Below are 18,873 nucleotides of genomic sequence, written 5' to 3'. Positions count from 1 at the left end.
CCCAAAGCCTGAGGACAGCGCAGCCCCCTCGGCCCTCCTGAATCTCGGGGGCAGGTGAGGCGGGCCAGCCTCCGCCTGGCACCGGGGCCATCCTCCGCCTCAACTGAGCAGCGGACTTGGACCGCTTTGGCCTCCCTGGGCGCTTCCCGCAGAGATAAGGGCCCCTCCCTACGCCCGGCCCGAGCATCTCCGAGCCGGCCTGGGGGTGGCTGAACTTTCCTTTGCCGGCCGAAACCCCAGCCCCCGCAGCCGATCGGTCCTCAAGCTACAGCTCCCCTCGCTGGGAGTTTCCGCTGCGGTCCGACGGACCTTCCAGAGCAGCGGAGGTCAGCGGAGCTAGCAGAGGCGGGGACGTCCCTTGGGGGTGAGGGGACTGAGAGGGGCGGCCTCCTAACCCTGCGTGAGATGGAAGGCCAGAGTGGGTTCCTCGGTGGGGGGCAACAGCGGGGGCTCTCCAGCAATTGTCACCCGCCCTCCGTCCTGGGGAGGGCAGGATCAGTGCGCCGGCCGCTTTGCATCTCTTTGCATTTTAGTGGTGTTTGCTCCAGTCCTGGCCCGGACAGATATGGGGATCCGGCGGGTGCCGGCGGGGCAGGGCTGGGGGTGGGAGCGGCGCTTCCTGCTGCGGGGGAGCCTTTTGCCCGGGATCCTGGACCCGGGAGACATCACAGCGCTGGGTTAGGGGCGCGGTTTGAACTCGCCTAAGGAGCTGCACTCCCTCAGGAAGTCCCCATGGCCCCCTGCCCCCCGCGCTCCGTCCTCAGTCAGGTCTGGGTCCTGCCTGAAGGCGGGGGTGGACCAGATGATCTTTCTCGGGCCCTGGGCCTAGATTCGAGGTCCCCAGGGTCCAAGTCCTGGGTTCAGGGGGCGGGGCGCGAGGGGCGGGGTCTCCAAGGGGCGGGGTCCCGGGGTCCCTCAAAGGCACGGACCGGGCCGGACCCTCCCAGTCCCGCGCCTGCAGCCCGTGCGCCCCAGCCGCTGCCGCCTGCACCGGACCCGGAGCCGCCATGCCCAAGTGCCCCAAGTGCAACAAGGAGGTGTACTTCGGTGAGCGCGCCCACCGGCCCCGCGAGGAGCAGCCGCTAAGGGGGCGACGGGGCTGGGGGCCTCTCAGGAGGACCGAGGGCGCTGGGTCCCCTGGGCGCCTCTCCGGGGCACACGCCTCAGCCTGGCCCGCCGCCTGCCCCGGGATGAGGGTGGGGACCCCTGTGTCCGAGGGCTCTGGCGATCTCTGCCTGTTCGCGGTCTTGCTGCGCTCGGCGGGCTATCTCTGACTCAGAGCCTCCCCGTCTCTGGGTCCTACGGTCTCTTCCGTCTCTTCTCGGACGCACCCTGGGTGGGGGACCCGCAGGGCTGGAAGGAACGCAGGGCTGGGCCGCGCCTCTCAGCGCTAAGTAGAAACAGACGCGGAAACCGACGCCCGGGGCGCGATCCCGGGCGCTCTCCTTCCTGCCCCGCGCGCGCACGCCCCCAGGGGAGGAAGGAAGTGGGAAGTCACCCCAGTCCCCGCCAAGAAAGGCTCTCGCAGGCTCCACCCTTGCCACCGCAGAGGCCCGGGGCTGAAAGCCGGCAGCCAGGCCCAGGCCCTGCTGACCTAAGCCGCAACCCCTGACCCTCGGCCCCGCCCTCCAGCCCCACCCAGCCCTCAGGAGCAAGACTCCAGGCCGCACCCGCAAGTGCCCCGGGGACCAGCGACCCCGCGCTTTGTTTGGTTGTATTGGCTCTGGAGATTGGAGATGTCCCCCTCATGGCGGTGCTGAGACCTTAGGGTGGGCTGCCAGGCTGGGCGGATACAGCCCAAGTGCACAGGACCCTGGGCAGAGCTGGCTGCAAGAGGCGGGTACGCCAGTGGTGGGCGGGCACCGCGTCCCGCAGCGTCTCACCGGGGCCTGTCTGTGCGTCTGCAGCCGAGAGGGTGACCTCTCTGGGCAAGGACTGGCATCGGCCTTGCCTGAAGTGCGAGAAATGTGGGAAGACGCTGACCTCTGGGGGCCACGCTGAGGTAGGTGGGACCTACCCTGGTGGCAGGGGCCACGGGTGATGGCACCCTCTCACGGCCCTTCTCCTTGCAGCACGAAGGCAAACCCTACTGCAACCACCCCTGCTATGCAGCCATGTTTGGGCCTAAAGGTATGCTCCCTTCGTCCCCGCCCCACCCCACTGCCTCCTCCACCCCAACCTGTTGACTTTTTCCACCTTCTCTGCAGGCTTTGGGCGGGGTGGAGCCGAGAGCCACACTTTCAAGTAAACCTGGTAGGTAGGACCCCACCCCCCATCCTGGCCCCTGGTTCCACCCTCAGGATGGGGATGCCCCCTCCCAGGGAGGCCTGACCACTCGTGGGGCCCAAGGGGAGGCTGTGGACGCTGCACTCACGTTTGTGCCTGTCTCTCTTTGCACAGGTGGTGGAGACCCCATCCTTGGCTGCTTGCTGGGCCACTGTCCAGGCAAATGCCAGGACTTGCCCCCAGATGCCCAGAGCTCCCTTGTAACCCCTAATGCCCTCAATAAACCGTAACACTTGGAAAACCTGTGTGTGCGTGCACGTGTGTGCTGGGGCATGCCAAGGGAGCTGCAGCGAGGCTCTGGCTGCAGGCTGTCACCGGCGCCTGCCCTTCTGCTGCCTATTGCCCTCGCCAGGGGGCTGTTCCAGGGTCTCATAGGCCAGGGCTCCCTGTGCAGGGTGAGTCCAGGCCACCCTAGACAGCCCACACCCAGCCCTGGCACTCTGAGTTCACCTCTGCAACTCCCAGACCCTCAGAAGTGCCCCTGAGCCCTCCTGGCCTTATGGGAGTGGGGAGAGCGGCTCTGCAGGACCCCAGCCAAAGGCTCAGCAGGCTGAGAGGCCTGGAGGCGGGTGGGACGGGCCTCCGGTCAGCGGGTGAATCAGCTCATACTGGCTCCCTTTCTGAGAGGTACTGGGGGAGTCGTGGGGACTCCCGGCCTTCCTCCTTTCCACCCCCCCAACCCTGTCCTCATTCCTCACCCCTCCAGGCCAGGCCCAGCTTCTGCAGGGGCCTGATGAGGCACCACTGCCCCACGTGTGTCCTCATCTGCCATCTACCCTGAGCCCAGGGACTTACCCAGTGGCCTGGCGTCCATTGGGGAACTTGAGTACTGGCCGTGCACAGGGGCTGGGGGGCCTTCTGGAAACCCTTGCTAACCTCAGCCAGCCGCTGCTGACTGGCCACCTTCAGAGACCCCCTTCCCCACACTGGCCACTTAGATTCCGGCCTTGGTAGAAGGCCATCCCTCCAGGTACGCACTGACTTAGGGCTGTGGTGGGTGTGCTGCAGGCTCAGCTGACAGGTGCTGTGGGGGCAGTCTAGGGCGGCCCGCAGGGTGGGGTGTGTGGGGGTGATTGGGGGATTCCTGGAATTCCAAGAGCTGGGAGCCACAGCACTTTTGATGGGATGGGGGCAGGGGAGGGGAGGGCGCTGGGGGTGCTGAGGTGAGGCTGGTTTCTGGTTGGACGGTGGTGGGTGGAGCTGAGGGAACTGAGATCTTTGAGACTCAGCGACACCTGGTGCAGAGAAAAATCCGCAAGCTCGAGGGTTGGGAGAGCGCTGAACAAGGCCGCAGAGGTGCTCCGCCATCTCCCCCACGCTTCCTGCCAAGTTCCTGTGGCGCCGCGGTTCCCCACCCCCTGCTCCCATCCCCCTGGCTCCCGCCGCCCTGTAGCTCGGCAGGTGCAGTAGGTGCTCCGAGGAGGAGGCCCCTTAGCTTCAAGGAACCCGTGTGGGCGGGGTGAGGAGCGCAGCCTTCCTACTGGCGCCATGAAGGAGGTCGCGGTGCGCCGGAGGGAAGGAGGCTGCGGGCGGGGAAGGACGGGGGTGGGCGGGGAGGGAGAGGAGGGGCTTGCTCGGGTGGGGGCCCCGAGGCGGGGCCGGAAGGGCTGCCTGGAGGAGGAGGTCGGGGGCGAAAGAGGCCGGGGAGGGAGGTGGGGCCGGGACCTCTCCGGCTGCGCCTCGCGTGGGCGCGGCCAGCCAAGGCTGGGGGTCCAGGGAGGACTGAGTTTCCCTCCCCCGCGCCTTCGCCGCCGTCCTCGCAGCCCCGAGAGGTGCAGGTGCATCGCGGGAACAGCTCCGGTGACGCGCGACCCGGGGTCTTCACGAATGCCCGGAGGCGCCGCTGGCCAGGAGCCAGCCCGACCTTCTATCCCCGCAGACAGCCCCGCGTTCTTCCCAGCCCGCGCCTTTTGGGGCCGCCCGTGCACGCGGGCCCGGCTCAGCGGCGACCGGGAAGCAGCTGCTTCCGTGCGTCGGCTTCCTCCGGGGCTGCTCCGTGGCGGCGGCAGAGAGAAGCGCTGCCGCGGGCGGGCGAGGACCAGGAGCACTGGAGGAGGCGGCTGCGGGCTCGGGCCGCGCGTTCGGGACTCGGGAGCTGCCCGGGACCTCGCGCCAGAAGCCAGGGGCCGGCCGCGCTGGGATCTTCACTGTGCGGCGCGGCGGGCTCTGGGCGCCTCCTGGCGGCCCGGCCGGGAAGGCGGCGCGATGGGGCGGGGCTTGTCAGCTCCGGCTGCGTGCGCAGCCCCACGGGGCGCCTTCCGGAGTCTGCGCGCTCCCGCCCGGCGGTTGCTAGGTTGCCAGGGGCGTGAGGCGCTGATGGGTGGGGCCTGAGCGAGACGGGGTGTCGGGTGTCGTGACGATTGAGCCGGCAAGGGCGGACTCCGTGGAGTTCTCCATATCGACTGCCCTGCCAGGAGCCCGGAAGTGGGTCCGCACGAAACAGAACGGACTACACTCAAACTCCAGGGGAACCGTTCACTGGGCTTGGCCACGAAGGCGGGCCTGCGGCAGGTGGGGCCTATCCGGCCAGCGCAGTGATTGGGCGCAGGTCCCAGCCGGCGCGGTGATTGGGCGCTGGACCAAGCCCGTGCCGTGAGTGGACTCAGGTCCCAGCCGGCGCGGTGATTGGGCGCAGGTCCCAGCCGGCGCGGTGATTGGACGCTGGACCAAGCCCGTGCCGTGATTGGACTCAGGTCCCAGCCGGCGCGGTGAGTGGGCGCAGGTCCCAGCCGGCGCGGTGATTGGGCGCTGGACCAAGCCCGTGCTGTGATTGGACTCAGGTCCCAGCCGGCGCGGTGATTGGGCGCTGGACCCGTGCCGTGAGTGGACTCAGGTCCTAGCCGGCGCGGTGATTGGGTGGAAGTCCCAGCCGCGGCAGTAGACCCGGCCCGTGCGGTGATTGGACGCAGGTCCCGGGCCGCGGCGGCCGCAGGAAGACGCTGGTGCTGGCTGCATGCGGAGGCGGCGGGTGGACCCTGCGGCTGGGGCCCGGGCCGGGGCCCTCCCTGAGGCCATCGCCGCTTTGAGTCGGTCGCTGCCCTCGGGACCCAGACCCGAGATCTTCCGCCGCGCCAAGTTCGACCGTCCGGAAGCGGTGACGCTCGCGCGGAGGGCAGCCGGGCCGGGTGGGGTCCCGGGCCCTCGCAGGGAGTTGAGCCGGCTCCGCTGACCGCCCGCTTTTTATTTTCGCAGACCTCCGCGCTCTGGCAGCTCCTCTTCCGCGTGCTCTCCCCACTCCCTGCGGGCAACGCCTTGGCCTCGATCGCCCTGGGTAAGCCCCGCTCCTGGCCCCGCCTGCGCCGGTAAAGCCCCGCCTTCCCAGTAAGTCCCGCCCCGACGGGCTCTAGCCCCCACCCAACCCGGTAACACTGACCCCGCCTGCCGCTCAAAGCTCCAGCTTCCCCAGTAAGCCGCGCCCCCTGACGGGCCCTAGCTCCACTCCCTTGGGTAGCACCGGCTTCTACTCGTACAAAGCCTTGGGGACGTCCCCGTTGAGCTCTGGTCTCCTCATCTTGGTCTGAGTTCCAGCTTTCCCACCATCATCTCTTCTGAACTAGATCTTGAGCTTCTGCTCGAGTGACCTGTGGGGATCTCTGGAGGGATCCAGGTGGTGTCACCTCCAGGCAGGTGGTCCCCCTAAGGTGGTACTCTTCTGTCCTAGAGGTCCAAGCCCGCTTGGTGAAGTCAGCACTGTGCTCCCAGGGCTACCCGAGGCTGGCACTGGCACAACTACCTGAGGATGGCTCGCAGGGCAGCCGGGAGCTGCTACTGGCTCTGTCCTGGCTCTTGGCCCGAGGACCTGTGCCTGAGCAGATGCTGGCCCAGACCCGAGTGCCTCTGGGTGACGAGATGACTGTGTGCCAGGTCCGTGTGGGTGAGGGTAAGCCAAGCCAGCTCTGGTCTCAACTCCTGGGGTCAGAGCAAGGGCAGGCCTGGGACAGTCCCCTCTGTGTCTGCTTTGCCCCTCCGGGCAGTTCTATAAGGGGTTACCCAGCTGCCCGGCTGAAAGCACGGAGATTCCCTGTGCAAGGAGCACCCATTGTTCTTGGCTGTGCCTCCACTCCCATCTCCATCCTGGTCCTTCCTTGGGGGTAGTGTGGGGTGGAAGCAGGGCCTGACCCTTATACTCCTCTCCAGTGTGAGGCCCTGGCCAGCCTTGTCCCACCTGCACCCCACATGGAAGCAGAGGGTCCTGTGGATGTCCGCCATGTGCAGTGGTTGATGGGAAAGCTGCGGTTCCGGTGGCGCCAGCTGGTGTCCAGTCAGCAGGAGCAGTGCGCCCTCCTGAGCAAGGTAGAGCTGGCACAGGGCTTCCACCCAGGGGCTGCGTCCCGTGCTGCAAGCCACTAGCTGCCAGTCCCTCCAGCCTGTCCTATGAGGCCCGGCACAGGCTTTTGACTGGATGTGGGCCTTCCTGCCCTGGGCTTACCCAGAGCCTGATCTCGTGGTTCCAGGTGGTCTTTGCAGGGGTCCAGGGTAGGATGGGGTGGGCAGGGTTGGGCAGGGAACCCAGTGGGGTGGGCAGTGGTGGGCAGAAACTGCTGTCAGAGAGCCCACAGAATTTGTCTTGTTGTTCCCAAAAGTCACCAGTGGCCTTCCAGCTCTGTGTTGCTAAACAGTGGGATGGGCTGTGTGCCATGAAAGCCACTGCTTCCTGGGCACTGGAGGGGAGGAGGGCAGCCCTTGCTCCCACCACATCCTAGTGGGGGCTGACTTGTGGGGTGGGCAGCTCCTGTGGGTCCCTGAAGGTGGTAGGGGCTGGCTCAGGGGCACAGGTACCCAGCAGCATGTCCACTGTGCGGCCAGGGCTGACAGGTGGTTCTGTGGCTCCCACCAGTGCGGGGCTCCTTGGAGACCCCCCATTCCCACCCTTGCAGAGGGTCTGTTGCTCAGCTGGCCTTTCCAGGGACCTCTCACCCCATCAGGCTTGGCCTTGACACCAGCTGCTCCGCTTACGTGCCTACCTGTGACTCTCTGTGTCACCTTCCAGCCTCCCTTTGCTGGAGAGCCCTCCCCATTCCCCTAGATCCAAGCAATCGTTCATGTTCACACTGTGAGTCTGGCTGAACTGCTGTGCCTGTCCAGAGGCTGTTCCCCTCACGCTGCTGGGGAAGCCAGGGCAACCTACTGCAATCTTGCTCCTGCCTGGGAGCTGGGCGGGGTGGGGAGGCCATCAGTGAGATTGCCTGGCGCCCCCATTCAGCAGGCCCCAGCGGTGCTGATGGTTGTTCTGCACCCAGCCCAGCCCCGCCAACCTCAGGCAGGAAGTGGCTTTCTCCGAGCCCTCTCTTGTTATCTGTGAGGTGGGCTCTGACGGCCGACCTCCCTGGAGTGGTGAAGACTCAGTGTTGGGGGAGGTGCTTGACTCCCACTCAGCCCGGGGTCTGCACTGCCTATTTCAGATTCACCTGTACACACGCGGCTGCCACAGCGACCAGAACCTTGGCCATCTGTCTGTCACTGAAGCGGAGATGCTCAGGGACCCAGAGGGAGGCCAGAAGGTGAGGGCCGGCAAGTTGCTTCCAGAATGGGCTTGGGCGGCGGTGGGGAGGGCAGTGGGGGCACCGCCCAAGGTGGGAGCGGCCTGTGGGGGGCGTGGCAGCTCTTGGGCCTCCTGAGGTGGGTGTCTGTGCATGTCCGCCACTGGTTATTGTCAGACTGTGTGACTGACAGATTCTCTGGGCCTCTCCTGGCCTCATGGGCCACTAATCCTTCCCTTCCACAAATCGAGATGTGGCGTGGGCGGGGGCCCGGGATGCAGGAGCCTGGGTTGCACTGGCAGCTGGCTGAGGGCAGGCTGTTGGGATAAAGGAACACGGACCTCAGGTGTGAGCTGGTGGTGTTGGCGTCTCAAGCGGGTCTCACCTGGTGTGTCAGGGGGCACCTAGGGGTGTGGGGGGCTAGCCCACACAGCACAGGGCTGACTGGGAGGGGACAACTACCCTTCAGAGCCCAAGGCCAGGCCCACATGGGGTGTGCTGGGCCGAGCCTGCCAAGCTGGAGCCAGCTGCATAGGCCCTGGAGACTTGCAGGCCCCGTTCTGCTTGCTACACTGGGACCACCCAGGGGGCACAGCACTTTCTAGGCAGGCCTGCCCCAGGTGACGGGGTCTCTGTGGTCCCGGGCAGATCCTGGGCCTTGGATAGCACAGACCTGGAGGAAAGCCTGGTTCTGAACCCCAGGTGGCCATGTGACCTTGGGCAGACAGCGTCCTGCTGTGACTGGGGCTACTGGAGCACTAACCAAAATGTCAGGGTTGACCTAGCCCCAGGCATCTTCGCCAGGGATGGCCGCTTCCTCTCACCCTGCTGCTGGCTTTCCATCCCCATCTTTCTTTCTGGGGGTCTGCCCGCCCATCATCACTGGCTTTTTTCTCTTATCTGGTTTATTTTCAGGAGAAAGAGCAGGGCTGGCTGCCACTCTTTTTATTTATTTTATTTATTTGAGACAGAGTCTTGCTCTGTCACCTAGACACAGTGGCACAGTCTCGGCTCACTGCAACCTCCGCCTCCTGGGTTTAAGCGATTTTCCTATCTCAACTTTCTGAGTAGCTGGGACTACAGGCACCTGCCACCACATCTGGCTAGTTTTTTTGTATTTTTAGTAGAGACGGGGTTTTGCCACGTTGGCCAGGCTGATCTCGAACTGCTGACCTCTGGTGATCCACCTGCCTCGAGCTCCCAGAGTGCTGGGATTATAGGCGTGAGCCATGCACTTAGGCTGGGCTCTGTGCTGTGCTGAGTGATGGGCTGACACTGCCCTGCTGCTCCAGATGCATATGGCCGGGCAGGAGGGCAGAGGCTCAGGGCTGGTGTGATTTCTTCCAGGCCCAGTCCCCCTTCTCTGCCTCTTTCCTCTCCAACCCCAGAGACTTGGCCCCTGTACCTCATCCCAGGCCTGCTCAGGGGGATCCAGGGGTCAGAGGCGGATGGCCTGGCTCCTGGCCCCTAGTCTTGTGTCTGCTGGGGCTTCCTGTTCGTGGCAAGGGCCCGTGGGTTCCAGCTCTGCAGCCAAAGTCTGCGGGATTGCATGCCTCACTTGTGGGCTCACAGGGCCCAGCCCCTGATTCCTGCCTGGCCGCTGGTACCAGCTGGGCCTGTGTCCCTGGCTGAGGCCGGGCTGGCGCCCACCCAGTCGGCCTGCACTGGCGTTGGTGGTGCTGAGGCAGCATCTGGGCGTCCTGGTCTGCCCTTGCCCTACCTGTCTTGTAGAGGCAGCTCAGCGAAGCCCAGGCTTCTGGCCCCTGGGACCCCTGGGTTGGGGAGGAGCAGAGGCTGCCCTAGCCCCAGCCTGCTCCTCCCCGATGCCTCTGTGGGACCACTCTCTGTGGTGGGCTGGGGGGCCTGGAAGTGAGGCCCCTCCCTCTCCCGGAGGCTGCATGTGGCACTGGCCAGGGGGACTGGGACCATGCCCAGCTTCCTTCCAAGGTTTCTGGAGCGGGAGCCGCCCAAAACCTGGACCTGGCCTACCCAAAGGGCCTGCACTTCTGCACTCCTGGGATGGGTCCCAGAACCTTCTGGAATGATCTGTGGCTGGTACCACGCCTGTTGCCGGGTGACTGGGCAGCTCCCTTGGATCCTGGTGGGGCCTCAGCCTGCAGCCTCCTCTCCCCTCTTAGGGTGGTAAGTGGAGGGAGGCTGGCAGGGCAGTGGAGACCACAGGACTTGGGGGTGGGTGGAAGGGGGCATGTTTGCCCCTCCTCTCCTGCCTGCTCCCGCCCCTGGCCCTTCTTGGGAACTGCGGTGATTGCCTTCTGTTAGGTATGTTTAAGTGACTCTCCCCAAGGTAGAGGTCTTTGCTCTTCTCGTGGCCTGCCTGGGTGGGCAGGTGGGCTGCAGCCCCTGGCACCAGCCTTTTCCACCTCCCACGCCGCCCACAGACTTGCCTGTCCTCATATTCTCTGACCATGGGCCTGCCTGCCTCTGCTCTGCTCCGCCCCAGGTGGGCTGGGTTGGGCCTGGTGTTCAGGGCCGTCCCTATCTGCCCCCCAGCCCACTGCTGGAGGCCCAGGCTCCTGCAGCCTGCTCCACACGCTGGGTTCCCGGGGGAAGCAGGGGTGGAGTGGGGCAGGATTCAGGGGTAGAGGGCCTGTCCCTAGCAGGGGTCCCCTGCCCCAGGGCCTGAGGTCACTGGTGCAGATAGCCCATAAGTGAACCTGGGAGGCCTTCTGTGTGTGGGCAGAGCAGCTGCTATGTCCAGCCGCCTGTCTGTGGGCAGGTACCTTTGTGCAGGGCCATGGGGCAGGCAGGGCGGGGTCTCCTGGCCCTGCCTGACCCTTCACTTGGGAATGTCAGGTGTTGCTCAGCTCTGCCTTTTCTGCCACCTGGGTCACCAGGCAGACTTAGGGGAGTCCCTGAAGTTACAGGGCATGGGTTTTCCCTGCCCGAGAGCCTGGCTTGCTCCTTAGTTTGGCGCCTCCCTGTCCTCCTGCAGTCCCCGGATACAGCCCCCATTCAGTGAGGGCTGTGGGGCAGAGGTCTAGGCTTGAGAGGCACCTGTTGGACTGGCAGTGGGGCTGGTGTGGGGGACAACGGGTGTCCTCAGAGGGGAGGGCCAGCTCTTGCCTGACAGGCAGGGCCTGGCCATGCATTGGATGGGGACTGCCCTGTGCTGCAGAAAGGACAGGTGGGCTGTGGCGTCTGCACCGCACCAGGGTGCCTTGCTCATCACTCTGGCCAGAGAACCTGGGTGCAGGCAGGGGAGGGCTGCAGGGGCAGGGTGTTGGCGCTGGGTCCAGCTGTCCATCCGACTGTCTGTCCACGGGGTCCTGTGTGAGGTTCTAGCCCAGCTGCCATTTGCCTTCCAGCTGCTGCGGACTCTGGAGCGTGAGAGCCGGCGCCTGGAGGCTGTCCTGGCGTGGCGGCGCGCAGAGCCGGTCTTCTGGCAGTGGATGGTGAGGAAGCCTACGCACCCCTGCCCTGGCATCCCTTCCCGCAGCAGCCCCCAGGTGGGGAGTTGGGGATCTTCCTGTTTTCCAGACAGGAAGAGGGGCTTTTAGGGAGGCCACAGAACTAGCATAGGCTCTTTCTAGGATTTCCACTCACCTTCAGGGGAGGCCCACCGCTGCCCCCGTCCTCAGCTCCACAGCCGTCTAGAGTGTGGCCTTTATGCCTCTCTGGACATCATGGCTGCTGAGATGGTGGCATCCAGCCCACTGTGGAACCCGCCCTCTGTCCCTCTGTCCCCTTGGCTTGGTGCACGCTGTCTCACTTGGGTCTCTGTAGGACACAGTCCTGGGCACCTGTGCCCCGGAGGCACCTGCTGCAGCTTCACAGCCCACCTTCCTGCCCTGGGTCCCTGAGTGCGGGGATGGCGAGTTGGAGCTGGTAGTGCGGGAGCTGCAGACCCTGGAGGAGGAGCTGCGGGAGGCTGTGGAGCGCAGGCGGGTGGCCTGGGAGGCCAAGGTGAGTGCCAGCCTCGCTCTGGGCACTGGCCCAGCCCCACCTTCGGGGAACCGCAGACCTGAGGGCGCTTTGGACTTGTTGAATCCTACAGTTGCATCTGATTAAGCATGGCAGGCGACACACTTACAGGCACGCACTCTGAGGGAGCGGGAGGGCAGTTGGCGAGGAGCTGCAGCTGCTGCGAGACGGCCCCGCCCCTCCTGCTGGAGATCTGTTCTCTGATTCTTTGCATGAGGGAGGGAAGCCCGTGCTGTGTGGGTCCTGCTGCTCCCATGCCTCTGCCACACGTGCATTCACAGGGTGGTGGCCACTTCTCCACACCTGCCTGGGACCCGTCTGACCTGCTGGTGGCCACCTGGGTTTCCACCCCAAATACAGAGCCGCCCTCTTACCTGCTGCACAGGTTCATGGCTGTGAACACAGGGCTGCGTTGGCTCCACCTATTTTCTTTTTCTGAGGAATTTTTTTTTTTTTTTTTTTTTGACGCAGACGGAGTCTCGCTCTGTCGCCCAGGCTGGAGTGCAGTGGCGCGTTCTCGGCTCACTGCAAGCTCCGCCTCCCAGGTTCAGGCCATTCTCCTGCCTCAGCCTCCGAGTAGCTGGGACTACAGGCGCCCGCCACCACGCCCGGCTAGTTTTTTTGTATTTTTAGTAGAGACGGGGTTTCACCATGTTAGCCAGGATGGTCTCGATCTCCTGACCTCGTGATCCGCCCGCCTCGGCCTCCCAAAGTGCTGGGATTACAGGCTTGAGCCACCGCGCCCGGCCTTTCTGAGGAATTTTAACATAAATTGCCAGCATGATTTTCCCCTTAAAATCTTCAGTAAGCCTCTCTGAAGAGCACGGGTGTTTCCTGCATGCCTGCGGCGCCCTCAGCCCAGGGGATGCCGAGGGGGCCTGAGGCTAGTGTCCTGGGGGGAACAGAGCCACTGCCATTGTCTCCCACGCAGGCTCGAGGCTGTGGACGGGGGCCAGAGTGGAGTGCCGCGCGGCGGGCCTCTCGGGAGACTGTGGAAAAGGAGCTGGGAGCTCTGCAGCGGTGCTGGGAGCAAGAGAGTGGCCCAGCCCCGGCCCATGGGCCACACCGACTGGTGAGACGAGAGGATGGGGCAGCAGGCGACCGGGACCTGCGGGCAGCTGAGCTGATCAGGACACTGAGGAGCCAGGAGGCCTGCCTGGAGGCGGTGCTACGTCAACTACAGGGACAGTGTCGGCAGGAACTGGCCAGGCTAGCGGGAGCCCTGCCTGGCCTCATCTGGATCCTGCCACCTGGACGCTGAGGGCCTGTGGATGGGCCCTCATGTCGGAAGCCTGCCCTGGCCCAGCCTGGCTGGGTCCTGGAGGAGCAGATTCCAAGGCCAGGTGGCCACAGGGACGATGCAGATAGAGCCCACATCACATGCTCAGTCCAGGGGCTGGGGCTGGGCTGACTCTTGCTAGAGCCCGGGCCCGTGGCCAGCAGCACTGGGGACAGGAATGGCCGATGCCCTGAGGAGGTCGTGACAGGCCCGGCCTGGTGGTCTGGAGGGAACTCGGAAATAAATTGTAGTGGCTTTCCTGTGGGGCGAGGCTGCCGGCCCTCCCTCTGCCACCCTTTCAGGTTTCCCTGTTTGGGGCTGGGAGTGTGGAGGAGCCCCTGGGCCGTGGTGGCCAGTGTAGGGCTGGCCAGGTGCTGGAGGACATGCATTCCCTAGACCGGTGAGTGCCAGGCCCATGGGGAGGTGGCACAGGCCTCCCTGGAGTGGGATTGCCTTGGCCCTACCCCCCTTCACAGGCTTCCACTGTGGGCCCAGCCCCCCGCCCTCCGGCCATGGCTGTGCCTGGTGGGTACGCCGGATGGGAGCCTGGGGCTCTGCTCCTTCCTGGGAGGTGGTGCTCCGGGTGGGGAGGCACGGCTCGGACAGAGGGGCTTTGTTCCAGAGGCTGCCCAGCAAGCTCAGCTCTGCCCTGACAAAGAAGCATCTGTGTCCGGGGGACAAGCCCCAGCCTGGCGGAAGGAGGCTCAGCCTCACAGCACCCCCAACCCCCCAACCAGCAGGCACAGGTGGCCCTGAGGCTCCAGCCCTGCCTGCCTTGCTGGGCTCCCCTCTCTTCTGGGGCTGTCGGACTCTGACCTGAGGTGGGCAGACGGGCTTGTGGGACCACCTCCAGGCTCCTGCCAACCCTGCCCCGAGGCCACGTCCGTTCGCCCTGCCAGAACATGCTCTCACCGGACCTTTCCCGTCTGCCTGGGGCCTGTGCCTGAGCGACGGCGCACACCTCGGGCGCCAGCTCCAGTCTCGGCCTGTCTGGGCCTCCTTGGTCCCGGGGTTGGACATGCCTAGGCCACCTGCCTCCCCATTCCCATGCACGGACCCCAGGAGCACCGGCAGGACCTGGCCATGGCCCGCAGGGCCTCCCTTTCAGGAGCATCTCTCTGATCCTCTCATGCCGCTGGGCTCCTGTGGGCTGCCAGGCCTTGTGCAAATGCTCCCTGCCTGCTCCACCCTCCGGCCCCTCCGCTAGCTCCTCCTAAGGGCTCCTGCCATCTGCACCTGTTGATTCCAGCTCTGTTCCAGGCTCTCAGACCTCAGCCTTCCTCCGCTTGCAGCCCCTGAAGGTCCCCAGTGCTCTCAGCCACCCTCGACTGCCGGACAGGGCTCTTCTTGTGCTGGGAGCAAGTCCACTTGAAGCCCTGCTTTTTATAAACTACCACAGAACCGGGCTCTCACTGGCCTTGGGGACTTGAGTTTTACGAACGCAAAAGCAGGCTTGTCATGGGGTTGTCACCACTCAATATGATGCGTGAATTCAGGGCAGTCCAAGTCCCGGGTGTGTGTGTGCCCGTGATGCTGACGGTGGAGAGGGCCTGAGAGGCCAGGGCCTGCGGGAGGGCTCCCCGCGCACCCACCCAGGCTTGCTGTGGTGCTGCCTGTCATGATGGCGCAGGGATGGGACCCTGGCCTTCAGCTGTAGCTGTTACCACACATGGAGTGGCTTGAGTTGCCTGAAGTTACAGCCTCTTATTCTGTTGGTCCGGGGTTGCCAGTCCACAGGGTTAAAGCTGGATGGGCAAGCAGGGCAGTGTGCCCCCAGCTCAGAGCAGGCATGGAGGTCTTCACAACACTGCTTCTCTGACACTCTCCTGCCTCCCTCCCCTGCCTTCAGGAGCCCGTTATCCTCAAGTCCCCCGTCCCTTCTGTCCCCATAGCCTTCCTGTCATAAGGCCAGCTGTAGGCCTTTCCCTCTGCCGTGCGACCTGCCCCAGACCCACGGAACACCCTGGAGGCCACAGCGCTGGCCTGGCCGGGGCAGCAGGGCCTTGCACCCCGGATGAGGCAGCGTCCGTCTAAGGACAGTGCAGTTTGCTTCCCAGGAAGACATGTAAAGATGGCCTCGCGGGAAACAGCAGAAGTTACCTGGCCCGTGAGACCAAGTACACTCACTGGAAAGTGCAATAAACTCAACAAAACTAGAAACTTCTTTTTTTAAAAAAAAAACAGTCTTGCTCGTGTCGCCCAGGCTGGAGTGCAGTGGCCGGATCTCAGCTCACTGCAAGCTCCGCCTCCCGGGTTCACGCCATTCTCCTGCCTCAGCCTCCAGAGTAGCTGGGACTACAGGCGCCCGCCACCTCACCCGGCTAGTTTTTGTATTTTTAGTAGAGACGGGGTTTCACCATGTTAGCCAGGATGGTCTCGATCTCCTGACCTCGTGATCCGCCCGTCTCGGCCTCCCAAAGTGCTGGGATTACAGGCTTGAGCCACCTCGCGCCGCCGCTTTTTTTTTTTTTTTTTTTTTGAGACAGGGTCTTGTTCTGTCACTCAGTGGCACAATCATAGCTCACTGCAGCCTTGATCTCCCAGGATCAAGTGATCCTCCCACCTCAGCCTCCTGAGTAGCTGGGACTACAGGTGCGTGCCACCATGCCCAGCTAATTTTTGTATTTTCATTGTTTAAAGTAGACACAGGGTTTCACCGTGCTGCCCACGCTGGTCTCAAACTCCCGGGCTCACGTGATCTGCCTGCCTCTACCTCCCAAAGTGCTGGGATTACAGGCGTGAGCCACCGCGCCTGGCAGGAGAGAAGTGTTTCTGAGTGGCTCCTGTTATCTCATGAGGTTTGGCAAGCTCAGTCCACATGTCTACCGTGTTCTTGTGCGTGGTTGTGGCTGGCAACTGTGAAGTCCTGTACCTGGGCTCAGCCTCCAGCTGTGTGGCCCTGCGTGTGTGCCCGCACTGGCTCTGCAGCCATCCCTGTCCTGTGGCCCTGCGTGTGTGCCCTTTGGCTGCAGCCATCCCTGTGCTGTGGCCCTGCCTGTGTGCCCGCACTGGCTCTGCAGCCATCCCTGTCCTGTGGCCCTGCGTGTGTGCCCGCACTGGCTCTGCAGCCATCCCTGTGCTGTGGCCCTGCCTGTGTGCCCGCACTGGCTCTGCAGCCATCCTGTGCTGTGAGCCCTGCCTGTGTGCGCACTGGCTCTGCAGCCAGCCCTGTCCTGTGGCCTGCGTGTGCCCGCACTGGCTGTGCAGCCGTCCCTGTCCTCGGAGTGGTCGGGAGGTGTCCAAACTCCTGCTGCCTCAGCACTGTGCTGTGCTGGGCTGGTCCCTCACTCATTCTACCTGGAGTCACGTGGTGCCTTATACGTGCCATTCTGAGGGGCCCCATGGCTATGTCCCGGAGGGAAGAGCAAACACCTTACAGGAAAGTACTTACTTTCCTCTATGAGGAGGACATGGCTGCCTGCTGGGGCTCAGCCGCGAGGGGGACACACGCTGAGGGTAGGCAGGGCCCAGGCTTCGTTCCCATCCGCTGGTGGGGAGGTTCTGGCTCAGAGGAGGTGCGTTCTGGCCCACTGGGGCACAGGATTGGCCACCGTCTTGGTTGTGGGTGTGATGTAAACAGCTGTGGTGGCTGGGCCCATGGTTGGTGGTTTGAGAGCTGGGCAGGCTGGGGTGGGCACCGCTGCTTGGTAGCCTGGCTCTGACCTGCTAACAATCTTGGCATCTTAGTGGGTGTCAGGTGGGCAGTTGGCTGCATGAACCTGGAATTTGGGGCTGGAGAATGGAATGTGAGAACCCAGGGTGTGGGTGGGCTCAGCCGGGTGGGAGGGCAGGGCAGGGCCCCAGGGTGCGGTGAGCCCAGGGCTGGTGAGGGGCCTAAGACTGAGGCCTGAGCCTGCGCCCGCACAGTGATAGGAAGCACAGGCAGGGCAGAGGGGATGGAGGGGATGGCTGGCAAGTGGGGGTGCGGTCAAGTGGAGGGTCTTGGTGGCCAAGTAAAGATGGTGCTTCTGGATGGAGGAGTCATCACCTGTGTTGCTGAGGGACAGGGCCGGGGCTGAAGATCACACTTGGAGTGGGGGCTGCACACCTGACAGCAGGGATGAGGGGGCCGGGGAGGAGGACACGGGGGCTGTGCTCTCAGCAGGTCTCCAGGGTCTTGCCATAAACTGCAGCAGAGACGTGGGATGCTGGCTGCAGGGGGTTTGGGCTGCAGCCTCCTAAATTTGGGGCCTGTGTCTTTTTTAAATGAGCCTAGAATTTGTTGTAATCAGGGAGGGTAACACACAGACGCAGGAAAGACTGTCCTGTCTTGTAGGAAGAAAGTTCTTTTATCCACAGAGTGGGGGCCACTCCACGGATCTGGGTGGTTGGGGCGGAGGAATGGGTAAGACGTCAGCATCAGAACTACAGAAAAAGACGCACTTAGTGCAGTGGTACGACAGCTACCATGACCCCAGCTAAGAAAAAAAATATGGGCCTTGAAGTGGGGAACCCATGACTTGTCACACTGGTGGGGGGCACCAGGCTCGGAGAGGCACTGGGCTGGAGGGGGCACTGGGCTGGTGGGGGCGCCAGGCTGGAAAGGACACCCAGCTGGCGGGAGTGTTGGGCTGGTGGGGGCGCTGGGCCTGTTGGGGCATCAGAGGGGACCGCCAGGCTGGGAGGGGGAGCCAGGCTGGAGGGGGCACTGGGTTGGTGGGGCGCTGGGGTGGAGGAGCTCTGGGCTGGTGGGGGCACCTGGCTGGAGGGAATGCTGGGCTGGTGGGTCCCCAGGGTGGTGGTGGGGGGCACTGTGCTGGCAGATCCCTGGGCTGGTGGGGGCGCCTGACTGGAGGGGACGCCAGGCTGGTGAGGGCCTGGCATGAAGCTGGCGTTGTGATCAGAGTGTGCTCCAGTGACTTGGAAAGCAGACGCACCGCTGCCAGCCCTGTAGTTTCAGGGAAGAGGGAGGAAAAGGCCTGGATATTACTGGCAAGGGCCGTATGCATCTGGCTCCATGTCACCCCTAGGAGATGGGCTGGAGCAAGGCCTTGCCAGTGTGAGAGCAGAAACAAAGGGCAGTAGAGAGGGAGGGGGTTTGGGGCCTTGCCTGTGGGAAAAACCTGCTGCTCATGACTCCAGACTGCAGGCAGTGCAGCGGTGGGGAGACTGCAGGCAGTGCAGCGGTGGGGAGACTGCAGCCCTCGCAGATCCGGAGTGTGCGGGAACTAGTGGAATGTGGCAGCCACTGCCAGCCCCTCCCTCCAGTCACTTCTTTGGGTCTGTTTGTGACAGCAGCTGGCATTATCCTAACTCAGGGGTTCCTGCACTTTCTCAGTTCATGGCACTCTTAGTGTCCCAGTGATTTTTTTACAGCACCCCTTGGTCAAAAGAAAAACCCAACAGTTCTGTTAGGGCCAAACGCCTTAAGTATTTATGTCCTAACAACTTAGTAGCAGTTTTTGGGGAAAAAAAAATGTCGTATAAATTGAAAAAAAAACCCGTTAACTTAAATATTAAAATAATTATAATTACTTACTTATAGCATGCTTGGGTCTTTTGGGGTCTGCACATTTTTGCAAACCTTAATTGGATTGGACATCATCTGGATTTTCTGATCCACATTAATTTTTGCCTGGTATCTGCTTTTGATCACAGCAACTGCTGTAAAACCAGCTTTGCAAAGAGACACCATCGCAAGACAGGTGCAACCCACTGCTGAAACTTTGGGCTCTCTCTCTTTTTTTTTTTTTTTTTTTTTTTTTGAGACGGAGTCTTGCTCTTGTCCTCCATGCTGGAGTGCAGTGGTGCGATCTCGGCTCACTGCAACCTTTACCTCCTGGGTTCAAAGGATTCTCTTGCCTCAGCCTCCCGAGTAGCTGGGACTACAGGTGTGGGCCACCATGCCCAGCTAATATTTGTGTGTGTGTGATTTTAGTAGAGACG

The 18,873-nt window shown here is 63.4% G+C and overlaps 2 protein-coding genes across 6 annotated transcripts; both read left to right on the top strand.

Moving 5' to 3' along the window:
• The first annotated feature begins 106 nt into the window (after positions 1-106).
• On the top strand, positions 107-2,527 carry CRIP1 (cysteine rich protein 1). The gene is made up of 5 exons (XM_009212414.3): positions 107-1,047; positions 1,908-2,002; positions 2,073-2,130; positions 2,208-2,253; positions 2,401-2,527. The coding sequence occupies exons 1-4, from the start codon at positions 1,008-1,010 to the stop codon at positions 2,246-2,248; spliced, it is 234 nt and encodes a 77-aa protein (XP_009210678.1). The 5' UTR covers positions 107-1,007; the 3' UTR covers positions 2,249-2,253; positions 2,401-2,527.
• Positions 2,528-4,823: 2,296 nt separating this feature from the next.
• TEDC1 (tubulin epsilon and delta complex 1) lies at positions 4,824-13,277 on the top strand. Of its 5 annotated transcripts, none has more exons than XM_031669022.1 (10): positions 4,827-4,979; positions 5,120-5,380; positions 5,479-5,557; positions 5,948-6,150; positions 6,424-6,579; positions 7,689-7,787; positions 9,714-9,908; positions 11,093-11,179; positions 11,511-11,690; positions 12,640-13,277. In XM_031669022.1, exons 2-10 carry the CDS (start codon positions 5,240-5,242, stop codon positions 12,967-12,969), a joined length of 1,470 nt encoding a protein of 489 aa, XP_031524882.1. In that variant the 5' UTR covers positions 4,827-4,979; positions 5,120-5,239; the 3' UTR covers positions 12,970-13,277. The 5 variants fall into 5 exon arrangements, with proteins under 5 accessions (XP_009210680.2, XP_031524882.1, XP_031524881.1 ...); XM_031669021.1 differs by having other exon boundaries at positions 4,827-5,066; XM_009212415.4 differs by having other exon boundaries at positions 4,827-5,380.
• The last annotated feature ends 5,596 nt before the right edge of the window (positions 13,278-18,873 follow it).

Source organism: Papio anubis, chromosome 7 (assembly GCF_008728515.1).
Source record: "Papio anubis isolate 15944 chromosome 7, Panubis1.0, whole genome shotgun sequence".
NCBI lineage: Eukaryota > Metazoa > Chordata > Mammalia > Primates > Cercopithecidae > Papio > Papio anubis.
Note: the sequence above shows the minus strand (reverse complement) of the source record. Positions and strands in the feature narration are given on the sequence as shown.